Below are 22101 nucleotides of genomic sequence, written 5' to 3' on the forward strand. Positions count from 1 at the left end.
GCGGAGCCGAACGGGTAGGGTTACACGGAGGGGAGATCTGCAGGTGGGACCGTGCTGGAGACGGGCGATTGCAATCTCCGGGCAGCGCCAACGCGTGGGAACCCAAGTGTCCCCACAGCGCCAACAGCTCTGCAGAGAAGCCGCAGGAGTTGCGACGCAGCTCTCGTCGAGATGAGTGCGGACCTGACCAGAACAATTCATTCATTCACAATTGTGCACGTTCGCCCTGTCCCAGAAAGCAAAAGCTCTCGATATTAACTATTTCTTAATACATTATCATAATATATTAGAGTACAATCAAGATTCAGATGTCTTGTACTTTTAATGTATTTTTATTTACAAAAATCATTCACATTCGCCATATGCTCATATGAAGACGACATTCCAAATCCAATGCAGAAGCAAACGACTGCACACAGCAATCAAAGCACAAAACCTTCAGTTCTACACACATAAATGTATACATAGTGTATATACATGCGTGTGTGTGTGTGTTGTAGGTGGGTGTGAATGTGTTGACGCCTTGGTTGTGTTTCACTCAGATGAACACAAAGCTGAAAAGCAGGAACATGTCTCTCTGTTCGCGCCTCCGAAACGGTCCCACATCCTCATCCTTCCACTGTGTTGAAACCTGCACCTGTGTCAGATCTGCTTTCCTTCCCAGCTGTATCTTTCCTTTCCCAGAGACGGCGGCCCGCAGGGTTTCAGGTCCGGCCATGAGCACGCTGGACAGCTGGCCGCCTGAGCCGTCAAGTGACCGCTGCCGAGCACAACCAACTTCCTGCGGGCGGTGTACTCGGCCGTGGCCAACCGCCAAGGAAAAGCACATCGGACCTCTCCGGATACAGCCCGCAGCAGGCTCCCACCAGTCAGATTAACGACAACCACTGCGTCTTCTGAAACCGCTCGAGATTTCAGGAAACTTACATTTGATCCGAGCTCAGAAACGGCTACAATGCAGCTTTTTAGCCACCGTAATTGGTGACAAACCTCTGATCCCCTCATTGGCTCAATGGAGGATTTAACTCACGAGAGCTCAGTTGGGAGTGAATGCCAGCGCACACTGGGAGCAGTACTGGGCAGGCCCAGGCCTGGACAGCGGGCACTGCTGTTCCAGGGAGCAGGCGGGGGGGGGGGGGGTTGGCCTGGAGGGAGAAAAAAAGAATCTCGCACCCCCCCCACTCAGATGCAGCTGGCCGAGAAACTGTGAGAACGAGATCCAAGAAAACTGCGCGTCCAGAACGACAAACACACTCCCATCCCAGTCTCCCCGCCTGCGGTGTTTGACCAGCGAACCCTCACTGCTCACGCGGCCTGACTTGGATGCCATCCGGACCCACCCAGGTCAAGTACTTTCTTCCCTTGGGACTCGCGGAACACAGCACTGGACTTCCCGCCAGTTCTTCGAAGCCACGCCCCCTTGCCACGCCCCCTTTGTCACTCTCCCCCTATGAAGCGCCTCTTCTCACTCAGGCCACGCCTTCGCCTCACCTGACCCAGAGAACGTGCCCAGGGAGGGGGACCAGTGCATCGCAGGGCCTCCAAGAAAGGGAAGATTTCAGGTCTGCGGGAGGAGGGCTTTGAAGCCGGGGGGGGGGGGGGGGGGGGACGCATCCGAACCCGACTTCAGCCTGTGCCCACACTACAGAGGGGGAGAGGGGAGGCAGACGGTAGCAGATCTGACCTAATCAGTCCTTGGGCGGTATCTGGTGTGGCGCATAAAAAACTCTCCTTGCCAAAACGGAATCTCTCAACAGAATCTGCAACCAACAGTGTCTCAAAGTCTCAAAGAGCTTGTGCTCGTCTTGGATCAACAATATTAGTTATTAGTTGGCCAACACCAGAACATTTCTCATTCATATAAACAGCCCCCAACAACTGTATGCAGAAACAGAGAACAGTGATTAGCGAAGGACCGGTAGTGCTCGACTTCCTATTTGCTAGATATTGCATCAGATGCTGCTAGGAGACGTTATCTAGGAGGGACGCCGTCACAGATAACACCAGAGGGAGGGTGGTGAAGGCTGACCGAGATCTTACATCACCGAGATCTGGGACAAACAGCTCGTGGCATTTCTAGGGTCCCGTCTGGGGTGGTCTGTGTGCTGTGGAGGGGAATGTCTGGGGTACGGCGACAGCACGCTCCGCCGCCCACCACTGGCCCAGCCGGGACGTCGTTCCGCCAGGAGACGGTCACTCGGGCCTTCGGGATCGCGGGAACATCCCGGGCGGAGGGCGGGGAGGGCGGGGTGGAGACGCCCGGTCCGAATTCAGCGCCGGCTGGGAGGCCGGCCCGACCCGTGCGGCCTCTCGGATGACCACCCGGAGCCGCTGGCTGCCGTGACCTCCTCCAGGAAGCTGTGGGAGCAGACAAGGCAGAGGAGAACACCTCCGTCACGCGTACTGCTGCGGCAGCAGAGCACTGTGGGACACGCGGCTGAGCAGGGCGGTACAGCAGGGTGTTGACTGATTAAGAGCACAAAAGCCTCCAAAAGACTCCAGGCTAGAGAATAAAAACAATTCCTTACACTTCCATAGCTCTTCTCTGGACACTCCCCTCAAAGCGCTGTACAGGTAATGGGGATCCCCTCCACCACCACCAGTGTGTATCCCCCACCTGGATGATGTGCCAGTACTCTCCCCACACACCAGCTCTCAGTGGGGAGGAGAGCAGAGTGATGAAGCCAGTTCAGAGATGGGGGTTATTAGGAGGCCATGACTGGTAAAGACCAGGGGGATAATTCAGCTAGGGGACTGGGGTAACACCCCTACTCTTTCTGAGAAACTCCCTGGGATTTTTAATGACTGTGGACCTCGGTTTTATGTCTTATCCAAACGACAGCGCCTTTTTACAGTATAGTGTCCCCGTCTCTATACTGGGGCATTAGGACCCACACAGACCGCAGGGTGAGCGCCCCCCTACTGGCCCCACTAACACCTCTTCCAGCAGCAGCCTTAGCTTTCCCAGGAGTCTCCCATCCAGGTACTGACCAGGCTCACACCTGCTGAGCTCCAGTGGGCTGCCAGTTGTGGGCTACAGGGCGATAGAGCCGCTGAGATACAGCTTGGTGGATAGTCTAGTAGATGACTGATCTGCGCTTCTCATCAAGGCTGTTTCTCAAAGGAACCCAGGGAATCGGTTTAACCGTCAGAGCTAGACCCAGTCCAGGCTCCCCCGCGCCATCCCTGTCCGAGCGGGTCCCATCAGTGTCTTGAAAGTGGTCTGTGGCTCGACTGGAACTGGGGTTCAGCTGAAAGCCTTGGTCACCCGCGCGCCTGGATGAAACGCCACACTGCTCTAAGCCAGGAGCAGGATGCCCCGCGGCTGATCGTGGAACTCAAGAGTTTAACCATGACATCAATTGGTTCCAGCCCGCGACCGGAGGCCACATTCGTTTCTGTTGGCTTGGGCAACGCCGTGACGCGGCCAGCCAGGACTCTCCCGAACTAGGGAAGTGCCGATGTCAACGGGGTCAGACCCAGGGGGCAACCAGGCGAAGCCAGACTCACATCGGAAAATAAAGCACATGATAAAGCTTTAAAAAAATGGAGGGGGTGGACATCCATCCGCACACCAACTAGCTAGAACACTGGACAGAGACGAAGACAACAAAGAGGTCTGAGAATAATGGTCAGCTTCTATTACAGCAGTGACCCATCAGCCTATTCTGTACAGTCACTCTAAAGCAGCCATCCATCAGAATTTATCTATACATTCATTTGTCTATTGATCTACAGTATATATCAGCATCCGTCTGCCCAAACGTCTCCATTTATGGAACTCTCCTTGTTCCAACTTGGATAATTTGCACTCTAAAATGATTTTTTCCCCGGCTGTCCTTGTAGCAGGACCTCAGCTCAAAAAAGAAAAAGTGCTTCGGTACATTTTTCTCCCCCCAAGCTGATTCGAAATGTCCGACCCAGGAGAAGACCTGACTTCCCTTTCGTCTGCCGCTGTTACCCAACACGGCCTGCTGAAAGATTCATGGCAACCCAATCCCTCCCCCAGCCCTGAACACACAGGCCAGCGCTGAGCGCTATCTGATCCCATCTGGATTTGGGGAGCAGCGCTGTATGGCTGTGTGAAAACAGCAGTAGAGACACGGGCACCCCTCGCTCTCTGCTGACTGGGGTCAGGGATCCGGGCATTCAAGTGGGCGATAAGGCCCAGCTGGTGCGAAAATGCCCAGCCTTGCCCTTCTGCCAACTTTCTGCTCTGTAGCCCCGATCAGGAGCGATTAGGGTTACCTGTCAATCAACGCTGGCTCACCTCCCAGCTGAAGCAGGAAAACGTGCACATTTCCCCCAACTCTATCGTTCGCTGTGTTGATGAGGGCTTTCACTTGCTGTCTGAGCACATGCTGCACTGAAAAAGGGTTTTGAAACTGAGCAGAAACGCTGTCTTAATCCAGTCGTGGTTCTGTTCTGATCTGAATTTTACTGACTCGGTGGGCTTGCCTTTTATTTTGGAATGCTTGGTAAGAGCAGGCTGGTTACCCACTGCATCACAGCTGAACCCTAACTCACGCCACTGAAATGAACCCGAAAGCCAGGACTACTGGCTGCACTGTGACCTGCTCCCACAATGCACTGCTGTGTGACGTGACAGAGCGGGAGGAAACGACTGTAACTCCCAGTTCCAACTCCACCGCTGCCAAATCTGGAAGCACTGATTTTTTTTTAACATGCACCCACCTGACCTGGAGTCAGCGCTTGCTTTCTGTCAAGAGGCGCAGCTCTACGGCCACGACCTCCACGACCTACCCACGCCACCCAAGGTGGGGCAACAAGTCTCTCGCCAACGGCGCAACATGCCCGCAATCCCACTGACGAATCCCAACTCCACCTCCAGGGGGCTGCTCTGTCAATTGTGTGCCTCTGCTTGGAAAATCCCAGTCAAGGTCAGAGGAATGACCCAGCCTTGAACCCTAAACGTCTGTCACATAAAGCAAGGCCCTACCCTAGGTTACCAGAGTGCAATACAATCTTGAAAACATTTGTATGCCAACATATTTCTTTTATTTTCTGTTCCAGATTGGAATGCCCGAGACTTGTTTGCAGCCATAACTTCAATGGACAATGAACACAAGGGAATAAAACTGGTCACAATAATCCAGACCTGCAGATCCACACAGTACAAAAAACGTCATACACCACAAACAAGCTCCCTCCTTCCCTTGTGCATCTTAAATAAAGCCACGGAACGGTGGGATCTGCGCCTGGGGCTGGAAGGTTGCCGGTTCAAATCCCACGGCCGGCAGAGGAATCCTACTCCGTTGGGCCCCTGAGCAAAGCCCTGAACCCCAGCTGCTCCAAGGGCGCTGTATAAAGGGCTGACCCTGCGCTCTGACCCCCAGCTTCTCTCCCTGTCTGTGTGTCTCATGGAGAGCAAGCTGGAGTATGTGAAAAGACAAATTCCTAATGCAAGAAATTGCGTATGGCCAATAAAGTGATCTTAACGATTTCAAATACGTTACTCCTCATAAATACAATACATCTATACAAACGATGTTCCACCTATCCATTTTCCCACTGCTTCATCCATTTTAGGGTTGCAGGACAGCCAGAACCTATCAAAGCAATGGGCACAAGGCAGGATATATCCTGGCAGGCCTTCGCAGGGCAGATACACAGACACAGACGCACATCAGGGCCAGTTTTCCCAGAGAACAGTTAACCCACCAGCCTGTCTTTGCACTGTGGGAGGAAACTGGAGAAAACCCATGTAAACATGTGGAGAACATATTCCATGTAGACAGCACCCCAGGACTGGAATTAAACCCAGGGTCAAGCACTGGGAGGCAGCAGTGCAAACCACTGTTGCCCACCAATTTTCCCTTTAAAACCCTGTAGGTGTATAAACGCATTATAAAATTAGCACATCTGGTAGGGTCTGGTGATCCATTCGTCACTTTTCTGATCATAACCCAAGATCTGCAACCTCTGTCTACAGGGCTAAAGATCAGCGCAGGGTCGAGATTTTCTTGCAACAGTTTTGCAACAGAACAAAAACACAGGATTATCGGCTCTTCGGGCGACTGCAATCGGTATTAGCATGAATTACCTCATGTGCAGGACATCGACGGGCTGCCGCAATCTAATCTGTGGCAGAAAAATTAAGTCTCAAAAATGCATTAAGACTGGCAATCCAGACCGCATTAGTCGCTTATAGACAAGATCAGGAACAAAGGAACGAGAGGCCGATCAGACAAAGCCATTCCAGACAGATAAAACAGATGCCCAGCAAATTCCAAACCCTCTGATGTTAGAAATTGCAAGGCACTGCAAGAACGAGAGTAGATGTTTTTCCCCCCACTGTGCGGCTTTCAGGTTTTTTTTAGGCGTTTCTTTCTTTAAAATCACAGAAAGCTAATAGCCACTGTGTCAACCGCAGTCACCGAGAAGCAGCGTTCTGTATAATGGATAATAACATACCCACAGACTGCAGGCCCTGACTGTGTTTGGTACAGTTTCCAGGCTGGAGATCCTGGCTCTGAAGACGCGATCTTTTAGGACGCTGTTGAAGTAGAGATATCTCGCGCTGCCAGGCCGCCCACTGCAGACGGCCGCTGGATCTGTTTAATTTAAACAGCGGGGCACCGGCGGTTTACATGAATTGTCCCCCCCATAACTTATTTTGGATCCGATAATCCTGCAGATCCCAAATTCCGAACTCTAGACCTGGAAGGGGAGGGGATACCATTATCTTGTGTTCAGTTCAAATGCAAGGCTCAAGTAAAATAAGGTAAAACAACAGTGGAATAATGGAGGATGTCTTCCCAACGGCCCTGTTCCATTACGTGGGCAGAGCAGTGAGATGAGGCTACACGCATCAGAGAGATGACGGCATGTGGAACCTCTATTACAGCCTGAGGAAGGTTGCGGTGGCCCAAATTCTTAGCAGTTCTGCTTTTTTTAATTTCGCTTTTACAGGATAAGGAACGAAAGCTTGGGTCTTAAATGAATCAACGGCTCTTCCGTGTCCTGCCTGGTTCCAACTCACTGAAGGCTTCCTTCGGTAAAGCTCTGAAAGGGGGTATTTGCCCCTGCTGGGGTGCGACAGGGTTCCGCCTCCCCCAGAGCTCCCCTGGGGTGCACAGAATTGCGAGTGCGCCCAGCGGGTGGGACCCGCCTGCTGAGCCAACACGACCGAGCCCCTGGGCACTGGAAAGGATCACGAGGCAGCGAGAGAGCAGGAGCAGTGACCTCCCGTCACGGCCTGCCCCACAGTGAGGCAACACCCCGCCTAATAATGTTTAATGTGATGCCTGTCAAGGTCCAGTGAAGGTTTCTCATTGTTTCTGCTTTGATTCATAGGTCACGTCAATGACCTTTGAACTTGAGAATTAGACAGAAAGGCACAGAAAAAGAGAGAGACGGAGACAGTGAGCCTGTCTCTCAACAGCGTTTGATGTTTTTTGTATTTGATGTACTTAGTCATGTTATACGTGTTGGGATGGAAATGTCCCGTAAGATGTCTGCACAGCAGACGGCTGTAGATGTTGTGCTAATTGTATCTGCTCTTTCACCGCTCACGCCAATAAAGCTCTCGGAATTTGAATCTGAACCCGGCGCGAGTCGAGACCGGCGCCAGGGGAGAGATTGGCTGGCTCCGCCAGCGCCGTCACCCGACCCCCGCTGGGCATCAATAACCCAGAGCCGCCGCGCAGCGCGGGGGGGACTCTCGCACTGCGGGACGGCCGCCAGCGCGCTCCCCCGCCCGGAGACGGCTCAGGATCCCCACCGCTCCGGCTTTCCAGAGGGCCGACGTGCCAGGATTGGATTTCTGCCTTTTCCCCCCTCCTCTTGACTCCAGTAGCTTTCTGCCCATCGATGGGGTGTTGGGTGCAGAGAACAGAGAAACGGCACTTCCACTTCCCATCAGAGTGTGAGAGCCCTGCTTTTCTCCTGCCCCAGTAAATAAGTTAGGCTCGGGAGCCCCACTCATCGCCCTTGGAGTCCAGGAATACCGCAGGTCTCTTGGAATCACCAGGGGCTCAAGATGATAGGGCTACACTGGTGCAGCTAAGGGCTTCATTAGACCCATTGAGGTCTTCTCCATACTGCTGCTGCAGCTTTAAAGACATTACAAATAAAAAAAAAACATGCTTCTGGTCAGAACAGGAACCCCTAATTGAGGGTATCCCTCCCCCCCACTAGAAGGGATAAAGACGAGGTTTTATTTTCTGAGATTTGAGTTGGCGGACCCCCACAAAAGCACACGGGCACCCCCCCCAGTAGTGAGCAGCTGTGCAGGAGCAGCTCCGACCTGTCTGAAACAGAGAGGGAGGGGGGATAGGCCGTGGCCGGGCATGCATAATTGACGCTCGTGCATTATTCACTGGGGGAGCTGAAAGCCGAGCCAGGGCGCGCGGGCTGGAGCAGGACTGGAGCAGGGCAGGAGGGGGCAGCTAGCCGCTGCCTGCCCTACATACGGCTTTGCTACCCCAGCAGCCCCCCGCCTCCCCCAAAATCCCACACCATCTTACATTGACCAATGAAAGAAAACTGAACATCAGAAACAAATTCCTTCTGAAGAGGGCAGGCGGAGCTTATATTGTAAACGGCGGATCGCCAGATAAACAGACACCGTCACCGAGACATCGTGTCGCATTGAGAATCAGGAGTTTTTAAGTGTACTTCATCTAAAAGGCTCTTTATGCAGCTCTCCAAACATGACAAAATCCGGGGAGAAATAACGGGGGGTTTGAGCATCAACTTTGTGCCATCCTGCTCACTCCTGTCATACAGGTGGCACAGCGCCTCTGGTGCAGAGCAGAACACCCGGACACCTTTCAGTAGTGCATCCTACGTAATATCATTTAATAATGCCACCCCTGTAGGTGTTTGCTGCCACCCCTCTGCCAACCCAAATAGAAAATCTTATATCAGCTGGCAGCCGGTCTCTAGATTTCAGGACAGCTGGTTAACCTGCTGAGCAGGGGGACCTGCCGCCTGAATTGTACAAAACGTTCGCAACGGGACCTTCTGTATCTTTACTCGTGACACACAATACCCAGACAGCTGAGTTACATTCGACAGGCACGGCACACCAAACAGCAGAGAGAGCTGGATTGTCGCCCTCACCAGGAGCTGCACTCTCCTGGTGTGAGACATCAGGGCAGCTGAGCACAGATGGAGTGCCCTCTCGGATCGTGGCTTACACAAGTGACGCCTGGTGTCCTATTACCTAGTACAGTAAACTGCAGCTTTCCCAAGGCCCGGCGACAGTAATGAACTCAGGAGGCATGCTAAGACCACAAGAGGTAAACCGCTGTCCACTGTGAAGACCCAGCATGATGAGAAGGCCAGCCGTTCGCTGATTTGGGGTGGCACAAATACAAAAGACTGTGGCTTTCTTGCACAGGACAGACTGCTGCCTGGAAAAGCCGGCAGAGTCCAGGTCTGAACCTAGGATTGTCAGTGATGTAATGGCTGAGCCCTTTTGCTATGATAGATAGATACAAGATTCCTTGTAGGTATGGTCATATGCCAAGGGTTTGGGCTCATGTGAAAAAGGGTGTGGCCCCACGGCAAAGGGGGCCAAGTCTTAATATGTTAGCCAAGCGCAGGGCCTCTGGACACATTAACCCCCTGAGTATAACCTGAATTTGGCGGAGACCGGACCAAAGCCCAGAATTGGACCATTAACAGTACAATTATCGCATTCTCTTCCCTTACGGGTACCAGCAGTGGAAACTTTTCTCGGCCCAGTCGCTCCTGCTTGGATCTGACCTGCCCTGCTGTCTTAGTGACCTTGCCAACGGGCCAGAATGGTAACGCCTGAGGCCGCTACTCTCCGAGAGCCTTGCCCTGAAGTCTCACTGCAAGACTAAAAACTGCAACGCCCAGCCCCCTTCTGGGGTCGCTGCTATAAGTGGCCCCCATCCGGGGCGGATCACTCACTGGCTCAGGAACCTCACCGCGAGACAACCCTCCGTATACTCGCTGAAGCCCTGTATGAGGGAACGGGCAGGAGACACAGGTCAATCCCCCAATTCACATTCAGACAATGGCACTTCCTCGCTGTTCTGGGAGTGTCGACGCCACTCCCTGGCGATCTAACCCAACTCCGACACTCCAGATGCAGCTGCCCAGTTCCAGGAGGGTTTGTAGCCGGAAATAAATTCATGTGTGAATCCAGATCTTTAACAAAGGAAAGCTCAACCCGGTAAACTTTCAAAGGAGGAATGTGCATGCTTTCACAGAGAGAGAGAGAGTCAAGTGGAAATGGCCAGGAGCTACATTAAGTAACTCAGTCAAAAGCTAGTGGAATCAATTCTCTCTCGCTCTCTTCCTAACACACACATACAGGACAGCGGCGCGACTTTAAACAGGCCAACACAGGGCTGCACGCTCGGGGTCCGATCGATTCTCCCCCAGCAGCGAGGGAGCAGCTGGGGTCTGCAGCTGGCTCAGACACCGCCTGTCCTCCGTCACACGGGGACCCTCCTGGTCCCGGACCCCCTCGTGACCAGCACGCCCCCCGGGGTCAGCTCACCGCCCGCCCGCGCCGAAGAGCTGCCCTCTCTGCGCCGCGCTCGCCGAGCCGGAGGGGCCGCAGCTCGCGAGGGGGCGTCTTGGATTTGACAAAGGCCAGATTGTTTGGCTTTTTTTTTCCCCTCCGATTTTTGACTCTGAGCTCCGGAATTTTTGTGTGGTCATTCCGCCTCCGGCAAAGGGGAAGCAAATGGGACACGGTCATCCCACACAGACCGAAAGGGGTCTTTTTTCCCCCCCATCTTGAGCTAAATATGCTCCCTATTAATAACAATAATAATAACAATAATAATAACAACAATTCCATATACTTATGCTTACATACTTATATAGCTCTTTTCCGCTTTTCTGGATAGTGTGCAGCCCCACCTGGATGATGCTCCAGTCCGCCCCCCACACACCAGCTCTCAGTGGGGAGAAGAGCAGAGTGATGATCAGAGAGGGGGATTATTAGGAGGCCATGATGGGTAAAGACCAGGGGGGGATTTGACCAGGACACCAGGGTTACACCCCTACTCTTTTCAAGAAACACCCTGGGATTGTCAATGACCACAGAGAGTCAGGACCTCAGTTTTACGTCTCATCTGAAGGACGGTGCCTTTTTACAGTATAGTGTCCCCATCACTACACTGGGGCCTCAGGACCCACACAGACCGCAGGGTGAGCGCCCCCTACTGGTCCCACTAACACCTCTTCCAGCAGCAGCCTTAGCTTTCCCAGGAGTCTCCCATCCAGGTACTGGCCGGGCTCCCAGCTGCTGGGCTTCAGTGGGGCTGCCAGCTGGGAGCTGCAGGGCGATAAACTTGTTTTCTTAAACTTGGTCTCGGAATATTCTGATGGATGTGATTCTTTAAGGTTCATTTTGGCCCCCTTTGCAAAAGAGATGGGGAAGTCCAGCGATGCTGTGACCATCTCGGCCTGCACTTCGAGAGAAGATTTCACAATATGGCGTGAAACTAACTCACTAACTTAAAAAACCTGACGAGCATCTTGAACTGGTGTCCTACAATACTCCACTCCCACAGCCTGAAAGAAGAACTGCAGGCACCTCAAATTAATGGACTGTAAATGAAAAAATGCCTTGTCTGACACCTTGCATGTGGTTTCCATAACACTCCAACGACAGTCAGCCTCAACAAATCTACTCATTACAATCCAGCAGCTAATCCTGTATCTGACTCAGGAAATGTAAAAATGTGGGAGGTTTTCTCCTTGTTTAGGAGTGTTTATTTTTACCATCCCTGTTTTGTTCCTTTTTTTCCATGCATTAATAAGGCTCCTGCTACAATCTCTGGGATCTGCTCACTTACAGATATATCCCCAGAGTATCCCAGGAGACAACAGCTGCTCTGGGACTTCAGGACGTGGAGAGACAAATGCAACCGAAGAGGAACTGAAAATAAGGGGACACTTTCTTTACACAAAGAGTGGCAGGGGTTGGGAAAGCCAAGCACATGAAACTGATGTTCTGGGACCCTTCAAGGAACCAGAAAAAGACTCAGATCGGTTACCTACAACCCAATGATCAGACTGAAGGGGAGGAAAATCAACGTCGCGCAACATTCTGAAGCTTATTCACGGCTGATAAACTGTCCCCCCCACATCACAACTCCACTCGGCCGGGTGTGGCTTATAGGAAGGCAGCAAAGCAGAGCAGCAGAAAATAAAAAATGAGGCATTTTTAAAGGACGTGTGCATGGCGGGTGTGGGGGGGAGAGAGAGTTAATTACACAAACGAAGAGGTCTTTAAAATGCTGGCAAACGATTCTGTGCTCTCTGCGCAGACTTCGACTCTGGGACACAGACCCTTCCAGCGGGTCACTTACACGCTAAGTGAAGGGTATTAAAAATGCAAAAGAAGAAAAATGGAAATAAAAGGCAAGCTGTTGTTCTGAGGATAAGGGCTCTCTTCCTGCTAATAGAGTTAGGGGGAACCCAATGAGTCACAAGATAGCACTCAGCTGAGCACGAATCAATAACCCCCCCGCCGGCCCCCCTCTCTCGCTACCCAGCATTACTGGAAATCACAGCTAATGGAGGCCCAGTGCGGAGACAGGCGCCTACCTGCTTCCAGGAAACAGCAATACCAGACAGAAGCACAACTGATCACTTCGGCTTAAAATCTGCTGCTCGCCAACGGAGGAACAACAAGGAAGAGGGGAGCTCTGGTGGGGCAGCTTCCTCGTGGTCTCGTCCGAAGTCCATTTTGACTTCAGACACTCCCGTTGCCATCGCTGCCCCATCCACCTTCTCAAAAAGACAACCTCTGGAAATGTCCTTCGTGGGCTGGATGTGGGGGAACTATTTAGGTGCTGCGCAGACGATGGGAAATGAAACGGGCGAGAGGTCTGAAAGAGCGAGGGGGCTCACTTCTTTCAACGGGGGCAGGAGGGGTTTTATCTGTAACGCGATCGGAAACGCGGGAAGAGCTCTTAACATAGTCCTCGGCTCTCTTCAAGACAAGACCAACGCCTGATGCGCGTCACTGCGTTGCAGACAAACGGAGCCCCGTCTGTGGGGGGTTTAAACAGGGAAACACCTCAAAACAAAAGGTCACGCGGAGACTCAGATCCTAACGCAGCTCGTCCAGGCCAGGTTTAGCACAGATGGTAACAAGAAACTGCACAATCGCCCTCACCCCGATATAAATCTGAAGTGATTCCAGGTTTCTCAGAACTGATGCAAATTCACTCAACGCTGACTGCACACCCCAGAGGACTGCAAACACAGGGCAGTGGAAAGTGAGGCTGTGTTTTGGAGTTTTAACGACGAGCTTACTGTGACACCAGCGTGCATCTATCATTCCGCAATGACGCCGCCACCGGCAGTGAGGGGAGGGTAAGGAGAGGTGGGGGTGCCAGCAGAGGAGCAGGGCTCAGCGCGCCGAGCCTGCTCCAGACCGGGGCTCAGCGCGCCGAGCGGGCCTGCTCCAGAAGGGATGTTGCCCCCTTGCAGAATTCTGCACCGGAACAGGGTCCGATATTCTGGCACCTCGGAGGTCAGCGCCCCTGCGGATCCTGGCGCGGAGCACGCCCGATTCGAAGCGACCGGGTTCGAATCCCGGCAGGGGCAGAGCACGGGACAGGCAAAGCAAGCGTGTGACAGAGAGGTCTGCGAAAATACCACCGGAAAAAAAAGACTACATTGGGATCCACACTATTTTGGGGTTAATAAGCGACTTGGATGAGTGGCGAAAGATCTCGATAATCGGGGCTAATCCAGCACTCCCTGGCTCCGGGAAGGACCTGCGAGCGCTGCAGGACGCAGAATGCCCAGTAGGAGGCGCACCGGAGCGCCTCGGTAAGGGGGGCTGCCGTGCACACTTGGGGCGCAGCTCTGATTCCACGACAGGTGTGCGTCTGGCCTGCTTCGCCGTACAGCCCTGACGCCTCTGTGCCTGGGAGCAGGTGGGGAGGGGAGGGGAGGGGAGTCGACTGTCTGCTCCCCAGATCATGTTTCACTCTCGCCTGCGAGCTGGAGAACCTGGCCTCCCGCCCAGGGGTTCCCATCACAAGCCTTCTTACACATTGCTGTAATTGCTCAGCCAACAAACGGCCATTGTCGGCCCGGAGAGGGGGAGGGACAGGGAGTAACAGAAAGAGAAGAGAGAGAGAGGGAGGGCTGTAAAAAGCTGTGCCCACACGAAAATCGCTAATAACCCAAAACCGCCCTGGGTTCAATAAGACAGAATTCAACACTGGGGGCGGAGCAGTGGCTCTGTGGCTCAGGATCTGCGCCTGTGGCTGGAAGGTTGCCGGTTCAAATCCTGCAGCCAGCAGAGGAATCCTACTCTGTTGGGCCCCTGAGCAAGGCCCTTCACCCCAGCTGCTCCAGGGGCGCTGTACAATGGCAGACCCTGCGCTCTGACCCCCAGCTTCTCTCCCTGTCTGTGTGTCTCATGGAGAGCAAGCTGGGGTCTGAGAAAAGACAAATTCCTAATGCAAGAAATTGGACAATAAAGTGATCTTATCCTAACACCACGGCCCCACTTGAATCTGAACATCCCAAGAACTACGTCGGATGGGGACAGTCCTGCGGGCCCTGGAACAGGGTGGCCCAGGGTACCCGGGAGCACACACGGGCACCACTCAGGCGAAAGCAACCAAATTACGAGACCCCCCCCGCAGCCAGCTGCTCGGCGGGGACTCACCTCTTGGTGTTATGGATGGTGGTGCCCCCCAGCACGACGCGGACCCCCGGGGTGGTGCGGTTCAGGTTGTAGACGGTCAGCGCCTCCTCGTAGGTGGCCCCCCCGATGAGGAAGACGATGATGTCCTGCGGCCTGGACAGGGGAAGACGAGGGGGGGGGGGGTCAGAGTTCAGGGGTCATGCACCCTGTATTGGTGTGCCCCCCACATTGAAGAACCCAACTGAAGGAAACAGTCAAAAAAATAAAGTGGTGCCAGGCCATAGAATAAAACCTGGGATTGCACTTGTGATAGTGTTGGATTTCACTTGAACAGTTACAGGGTTGGCGCAGTGCTTAGTGAGCATTGCTGCCTCACGGTGCTGGGGCCACGGGTTCAATTCCTGGGGCGCTGTCTGTGTGGAGTTTGCATGTTCTCCGCCGGTGCACGTGGGTTTCCTCCCACAGACTGTAGGCCTGCTGGTGGGTTAACTGGCTTCTGGGAAAACTGGACCCTGGCGTGAGTGTGCGTTTGTGTCTGTCTGCCCTGATGGACTGGAGTCCTGTCCAGGGTGTACCCCACCCTGCGCCCATTCCTTGCCGGGACAGGCTCTGGCTCCCCAGCGACCCTGAATTGAATGGTGTGCGGAGGAGACTGGACACCTGCACCAAGCTGCCCCGGCAGGCCGGCACGAGCAGCCGTGTGGGCTGACAGGTGCGCGAGAGGCAGGCTCGGGTTCCGCTGGGCACCGGCCCTCCCTCAGCGCAGCTGTCGCCATTCCCAGCCAGCTGTTCCCGCAGCCCTCCCTCCCCCCCCAGCCCAGCCCTGCCCTGCCCAGCCCAGCCCTGCCTGCTATTTAAAACCAGCTCTTACAAAGGTCACAGCCTCTGAACTCGGGCGGCTGAGGCAGACAAGACTTTTGCCAACTTTCATGTGAGGCTCCTGTTTGTGGTCACGAGAGCCAGGATGTATCGGAGAAGCTACCTGTCAAAGTAGAGCAGTGTGCAGAGAGTTCAGGACCCTAAGACTGCAAACTTTGCCAGCAAGTTAGAGCAGGAGGCCTTTCCCGTAACAATTAATGGAATAGAGCCGAGTCAGGGAGGATAAATTTAGACGGAGTACGCGTTTCACGGGTAGCTCAACCAACTCAGTAGTATTCCAGGTTACGTACCTAAATAATACAACTACAACCTGCTTGGTGCCTGTAACCCATGAAAAACACGAAACAGAACCACCGATTTCTTTCAAACAGTGGTCTCCTCGAAACCAACTGCTGCTTCAGGACAGAATTGTTTTTCCCCCACTGTTCCTGCATTTAAGAAGGAGTGCAGGGAATGGAAAGCACAGCAACCTGTAACAGGGGCCACTTGTCTCTTTTTACCCTGAACGTGTAGCCAGCACTCAGGCCGGAGTGGGAGAAAGAGCCAGGAGGGTATAAACCAGCCCGGGCAGCACGACACCTCTTGTCCGGTGAGCTGCAGCACCGACCAGCCCTGTAGCGGGGTTACCTGTCTCGCAGGGTGCTGGGTCCGAGGTAGGGGTACTGGCTGTCCTTCAGCCTGGCCTTCATCAGCTGGTCCAGGGTCTCCTGCAGCAGGGGCTGGTGTTGGGTGTAGACATTCTCCACCCCCTGTCAGAGGGAGAGGGAGAGAGACAGCTGAGACCCCCCCCCAGGTAGGACAAGAGACAGAGGAGCTGACCTATGACCTGATTCGACTGAATCTGCTTCCCAGAGTCGCAAGGCAGCGGTTTCAGCAGATTATCACTCACAAACTGAGCGCGGTCCTCGCCCACGAAATGAAACACAGGCGTTTCCGAATGATTTTAAATCTGCAGTACAGAATTCGCCGCGTCTCGTCAACGAGAGCTGCGTATCAAAGCAGTTCGGTTCTCCGCACTGAAAGGATAAGTTGCTCGTGTCCGCCCACTGACGGTCACGTGAAGTTCTCTGCGCTCTGTACTTGTGATGGGGAGCTGAGCTCTAAGGCAGTGGGGTGCAACAGTCTCCCCACCTTGAGCCCTTTGAAGAACTGCTTGGTGATGGCCACCGCGTCCGTGGGCGTGACGAGGTCACTTCCTCTCACCCTCTTCCCCCCGTACTCCACCACGGACTGCACCATCTGGAAGAGAGCGAGGGGGACCCCGTTAAGTGATGTGCCAGCACACCGGCATGAGGTCTCCCTGGTAGGCCTGCTCACAAGAGCAGACGTCCGTTGGTACTTCACTTGAAATTCCAGCTTTGGCGAATCCTAGCGAAACATCCAGAACTAATGCCCAGGCGATATTAAAGTGAGCCTGACGAAAGATCAGCAGGACGATGACAAGCCAAGAGGAGCTGGCCCAATCCACTGGGCTCATTTGTTTGCGAACACCTCCGAGTCAAATATCTCGTCCAGCCCTTTCTCAAAAGATTCCTGCAAACCGGCTGTAGTCTGAAATTACAGACATCCACCACTCTTTGTGTAAGGAAGTTCCTGCTGCTTCTAGAACAAGTTACACACACTCAGAATTTCTGCTGGCATCCTCGGGTTCTTGTTTCTACTGCCAACAAGCACAAAGCCAACGCAGGAGACAGAAAAACCCAGAACCTTCAATTACTTTTGTTGACAACTCTGATTCAGGGCTGTGTCACACGAGGTGTGGGTGAGGCCAAGCACTGCTTGCCTGACATCACTGCCAGACAGCCCAGCAGACAGCAGAGATCTTTGCTTTCCCAAAAAGCCAAACACAATCGCAGCCAATAACCCCCCACCGCCAGCGGATGGATCTCTGCCAATTGGGGGAATCCCAGGTGCAGCTGTCCCGGCTTTGAACTGGCAACCCCAAGGGGCAGTAAAGCTCAACTGGTGTGCAGAGCAGTCAGCAGTGGAGCAATCGGAGGCCCCCGCTGCCCCACCCCGGTCTCCACCCCGGCCAGCCAGGCGGGCGCCCCCTCCCCTCCCCCTCTCACCTTGCGCAGGCGCTCGGAGACGCCCTTCCGGCTCAGGTCCTCCATCAGCCCCGGCAGGTTGTTGCTGCTGTGCCGCTCGTAGCGCAGGGCGTACAGCATCACCAGCCGGGCCGCGTCCAGCTCCGTCACCTTGGGGTGCTGCAGGAGCCGGCGCACGTTCTGGGGGAGGGAGGAGGAAAGAGAGGGAGAGGAGGAGGGGAAAGGAGCCGAGGAGAGGCAGGGGGAGAAGGAGAGAAACATGGCTTACACCCGCAGACGACAGACAAGGGTGTCAAACTCGGCTCCTGGTTTTTAGGCCCGCCCAGCGCAGTCAATTACACTAGACACTACCTTAGCCATGCGGGACTGTCCATCATGTCCCTCGCTGTTGTCAACTCAGAATATTCACTGCTATTCACCTACGAGTCAGCTAGGGGCCGGGCGAGGAGCAGAACAGGTAGGCAGCTCATTCAATCATTAGACAGGCTAAGTCATCAAGTCCTGGGCTGGAAAAAAATCCAGGCGACCCCAGGCCGTCCTCAAACCCCAGTCTGACCCCGTGCTACTCCTGCTTCACTGGAAAGGGCTCGAGGACGCTGCGCATGATGAAAGGCGCTATACTGAGAGAACCTACCACTATATCAAAGAGCGGAAGACTGATCGCTGTGATTGAAGCAGCCAGCAAACGAGGCCCAGTGATACCATGTGAGCTCCTGTAAATGTACACGCAGCCCAATGCACGGGTACTTCATGGCTCAGGACCTTGTTAGGGACATTCTTAGTGCCTCTCTGGTATTGGTTGTGCTGTAGGAGAATGAGAACCCCTGGAAAGCATAAACATCAAGCACCGTGCCCACAATCAGTCAAAAGAATTCACTTTCGAGCAGGGGTGCCTTTTCGTGAATGTTTCGAAGAACACTGAGCTTTGCACACATCGCTGACTGCTCTGCACATCCATTCCATCTGTGATTAGTTCTAGCACAGATTTAGACTCTTTTCTTATCTTAAGAAAAAAAACAGGTAAAAAATAAAGTGAAAAGCAATAAATGAGTCTGAGCTCTTTATATGGCTGCTGGTTTTTCTCTGTTTTTTTTCCCCCCCATGTGTTTCATGTATTTTGTGTTTTGGTTTATGGTTTCATAGTTCTGTTTTGTCGGCTGAAAAGAGTAGGGGTGTTACCCCAGTGTCCTGGCCAAATTTCCCATTGGTCTTTACCAATCATGGCCTCCTAACAATCCCCATCTCTGAACTGGCTTCATCACTCTGCTCTCCTCCCCACTGAGAGCTGGTGTGTGGGGAGCGGACTGGTGGTGGTGGAGGGGATCCCCATTACCTGTAAAGCGCTTTGAGTGGAGTGTCCAGAAAAGCGCTATATAAGTGTAAGCAATTATTATTATTATCAGTCTTGTAGCAATTTTAAAAATGTCTTCAGTACTTTTAAAAAGCACTAAGAGCAAAGCAATGTGCAATTGCTGCATGATGTGCTCCAGTACGGGACGTCAGGGTCAGCTGTCCTGGGGGATCTGGGCTCTCTGAAGGGCTCAGTGTTAAAGGACTGAGCAGGAGGCCTGGGGGTGGGGTACGGCAGCAGAATCAGCCTCTTTATTGTGCTGTTTCAGGGATTCTATCAGCTGCTGGCCCATAACCATCACCTCCCCCTCCGCCTCCCTGCCCCACCCAGCCCAGCCCACATCAGGCCAGCACAGGAGACAGCGTGGCCTGATGGCGGGGGGGCCCAGTGTTAAATCACCCCCCCAGTCCCGAGACACTGGCCAGCCGCCGGCCTCCGCCTCCCACTCACTGGCCTCAGGTCACCACCCGCGTCCCTCCGGACGTCACCGGCACTGCCCCGCCCTCCCAGTGTCGCCCTGGGGGCGGCGGTCTGCGTCGTGTGCTTTTGTGAATTTTAATCGCCCTCCGCCCACAGACGAGTTTTTTTGCCAGGGTTGGGTGCCCACTGGAGAGAGGAGGAGCCTCAGTATAAGCGTCTCCTCTACCAGGTCCGCTGTGCCAGTGGGAGGACAGCTGTGGCTCACCAGGACCAGATTGTGGGGCAAAAAGAGGGGTGAACGAAACCGAACGCCCTTGATTGACATGATGCCCTGTAAACTGTTAGAAGACCAATCAGGAACCACGGCAGCCTTAATTAAACACAAGGACTGTCTTAATGGATGCACAACCTGCAAGCGCTCCCGCTCTTTAGAAGTGGGGCAGGGGGTCACCCCTTCTTACTGTCCGCCCCAGAACGACAATCGCAGCCGTCAGCTGCAGAACTCTTCCGCCAGCCTGCTGAAAAACACTGCTGTGCTCCCAACGTCCCCCACTTTTGAATGTTTGTAACGGAATGGCGAAATCCCCAAACCCACACTATTGCATTAGAGAAGGGGGGGGTCTCCTTTTTTAATTATTTTTATTCCTGGTGGGGTACCCCAGATCCCCCCCGATCTGTCTCTCCCTCCAGCACCGTGTCGGCCCAACTGAGAGGCAGTCATACTCAGGCCTGAGGCGGGCGCCATGTCAACCGCAAGGCAAAAAAAACACATCACCTTCCCTTCCCTGTTCCGGGCCCGTCTGCCCTTCAGTGGCGCGGGACGAGCATCACGAGCAGACCCGGTGCCGACAGACCGATCAGCCCATGTGTGGCCATTCAGAACCGCCGATAAGCACACGCCCCCCCCCCCCACCGGCTGCTTCCTGTCCCTGTTTCCCTTCGAGCTGTGATGCACCGCACGGTCTCATCGTGACGAGCTTCCCTGACGAGCACAGAGAGAGCTCTGACCAGCAGTGACGGGGGGGATCTGCACTCGGGAGGTGGGGCTGATCAATTTAAGTTAAAGACACTTTGGAGGAAACAGAGGGCCAATCGCTCCCTCCCTAATGTCTGCAATCCGGCTCCTGATCAATGGGCCAGCCTGAGCGTCTGCATTAGTCTGAATGAATAGGCCACCAGGCTGCAGTGAAGGAAGTCTGTCCCAGGCCATCCGGGAAGGAGGAATCCCAGAGCCCATCCATCAGGGCACAGACAGACCTCCGTGCCTAAAAGCATTTAAGCTCCAGAGCATCCTGGCTCTCGGTTTCTCTTTAGAGAAACACAGTTTTACTGTACTGTACCGTCCTTCAGATGAGACGTAAAACCGAGGTCCTGACTGTCTGGGGTCATTACAAATCCCAGGGCTTTTCTTGAAAAGAGTAGTTACCCCGGTGCCCTGGACAAATGTCCCCCTGGCCTTTACCCATCATAGCCTCCTAATAATCCCATCTCTGAACTGGCTTCATCACTCTGCTCTCCTCCCCACTGAGAGCTGGGGTGTGGGGAGAGGACTGGCGCATCATCCAGGTGGGGCTGCACACTGGTGGTGCTGGAGGGGATCCCCATGACCTGTGAAGCGCTTTGAGGGGAGTGTCCAGAGAAGAGCTATGTAAGTGTAAGGAAATACTGTTAAAGTACACCCCTGTCTCCTGTCCCAGGGTCAACTGATTTAACTCCTTCAAACCCCAACCCCCTCCTCTTCCTCCTTCTGATCAAGGCCAGGTCGTTAAGACACTCTGGCTGTTTCCTTTCCTCCAGCCAGAGACGCGTCTGTGGAGGCGTTCCTCCCAAAAGAGGCGCTCGTGAGGGCGTGTCTGCGCAGAGTCGCCTCCGTGTGACCTGCCCGCACATCTTCTGTACAGCACGCTTGAACACATTCTCCCAAATAAAAAAAAAACGGAATCTCCGTGTTGTAAATGCTACCAAACGCGCCCCTGAAATGTGAAAGCTCTTATCTTTCTAAAAACCCCGGCGTGGCTGTAGTGTGATCACACTGAGGTCAATATCGGGATCCTGGGAGACACCGTCTTCCCCACAATTTACTTAGGCCATTGACTTTGGAGAGGGAAAGCAAAGAGTTAAAATTCCAAAGCTGTGTTAACAGGAAAAAAAATATAAAATAAAGTATAACTATTATCCTTAATCCTCCATTCTAACTTTGTTTAACCACTATGCGATGATGGCTTTGGTTTTAAAGTATGTGCACTCCTAGCTCCTCTTCCAAAAGAAGTACAACCTTCTGTCTCGATCTGTTCAAATGCAGGATTCTACCTGGGTGTATCTGGACCCAAATATGAACTTTGAATGCGTCTCCTATTGTTCTTGTATTAAGGATGCATGGGTGAGCGACTGGGTTAGTGGGCGTGGCCTGTCGCCGCGGGCGAGGGAACGGGCGGGCGTGGCCTGTCGCCGCGGGCGAGGGAACGGGCGGGCGTGGCCTGTCGCCGCGGGCGAGGGAACGGGCGGGCGTGGCCTGTCGCCGCGGGCGAGGGAACGGGCGGGCGTGGCCTGTCGCCGCAGTGAGCAGGAGGGCAGGCAGGGGGTGCCCACACTCACCTGGTGCGCGCTGGAGTGGTCGTTCTGGCAGGCCAGCTCCTGTTCCACCTCCGACACCTCCATCAGGTGCCTCTCGCTGACCAGGCGCGACAGCTCCCCCACCACGGTCACGTGCTTCGACACCGTGCCGGACATCTTCTTGAACTGCGGGTAGTTATCCACGAAGGCCTGGACAGGGG

General features: G+C 53.9%; 1 protein-coding gene across 1 annotated transcript in view; it reads right to left on the bottom strand.

The window, feature by feature from the left end:
* Window positions 1–313: 313 nt before the first annotated feature.
* The window catches only part of vps45 (vacuolar protein sorting 45 homolog), a 31215-nt gene continuing 9427 nt past the window's right edge, over window positions 314–22101 (bottom strand). Inside the window, exons 10-15 of the mRNA XM_088620374.1 lie at window positions 21923–22090; window positions 17578–17736; window positions 16640–16747; window positions 16136–16257; window positions 14651–14782; window positions 314–2358 (exon numbers count right to left, since the gene is read on the bottom strand). Of these exons, the coding sequence (XP_088476500.1) occupies window positions 2271–2358; window positions 14651–14782; window positions 16136–16257; window positions 16640–16747; window positions 17578–17736; window positions 21923–22090 (777 nt within the window). The 3' untranslated portion in view covers window positions 314–2270. The remainder of the gene's footprint in view (window positions 2359–14650; window positions 14783–16135; window positions 16258–16639; window positions 16748–17577; window positions 17737–21922; window positions 22091–22101) is intronic.

The sequence above is a fragment of the Lepisosteus platostomus genome, chromosome 26, assembly GCF_059453375.1.
Source record: "Lepisosteus platostomus isolate fLepPlt1 chromosome 26, fLepPlt1.hap1, whole genome shotgun sequence".
NCBI classification, from domain to species: Eukaryota; Metazoa; Chordata; class Actinopteri; order Semionotiformes; family Lepisosteidae; genus Lepisosteus; species Lepisosteus platostomus.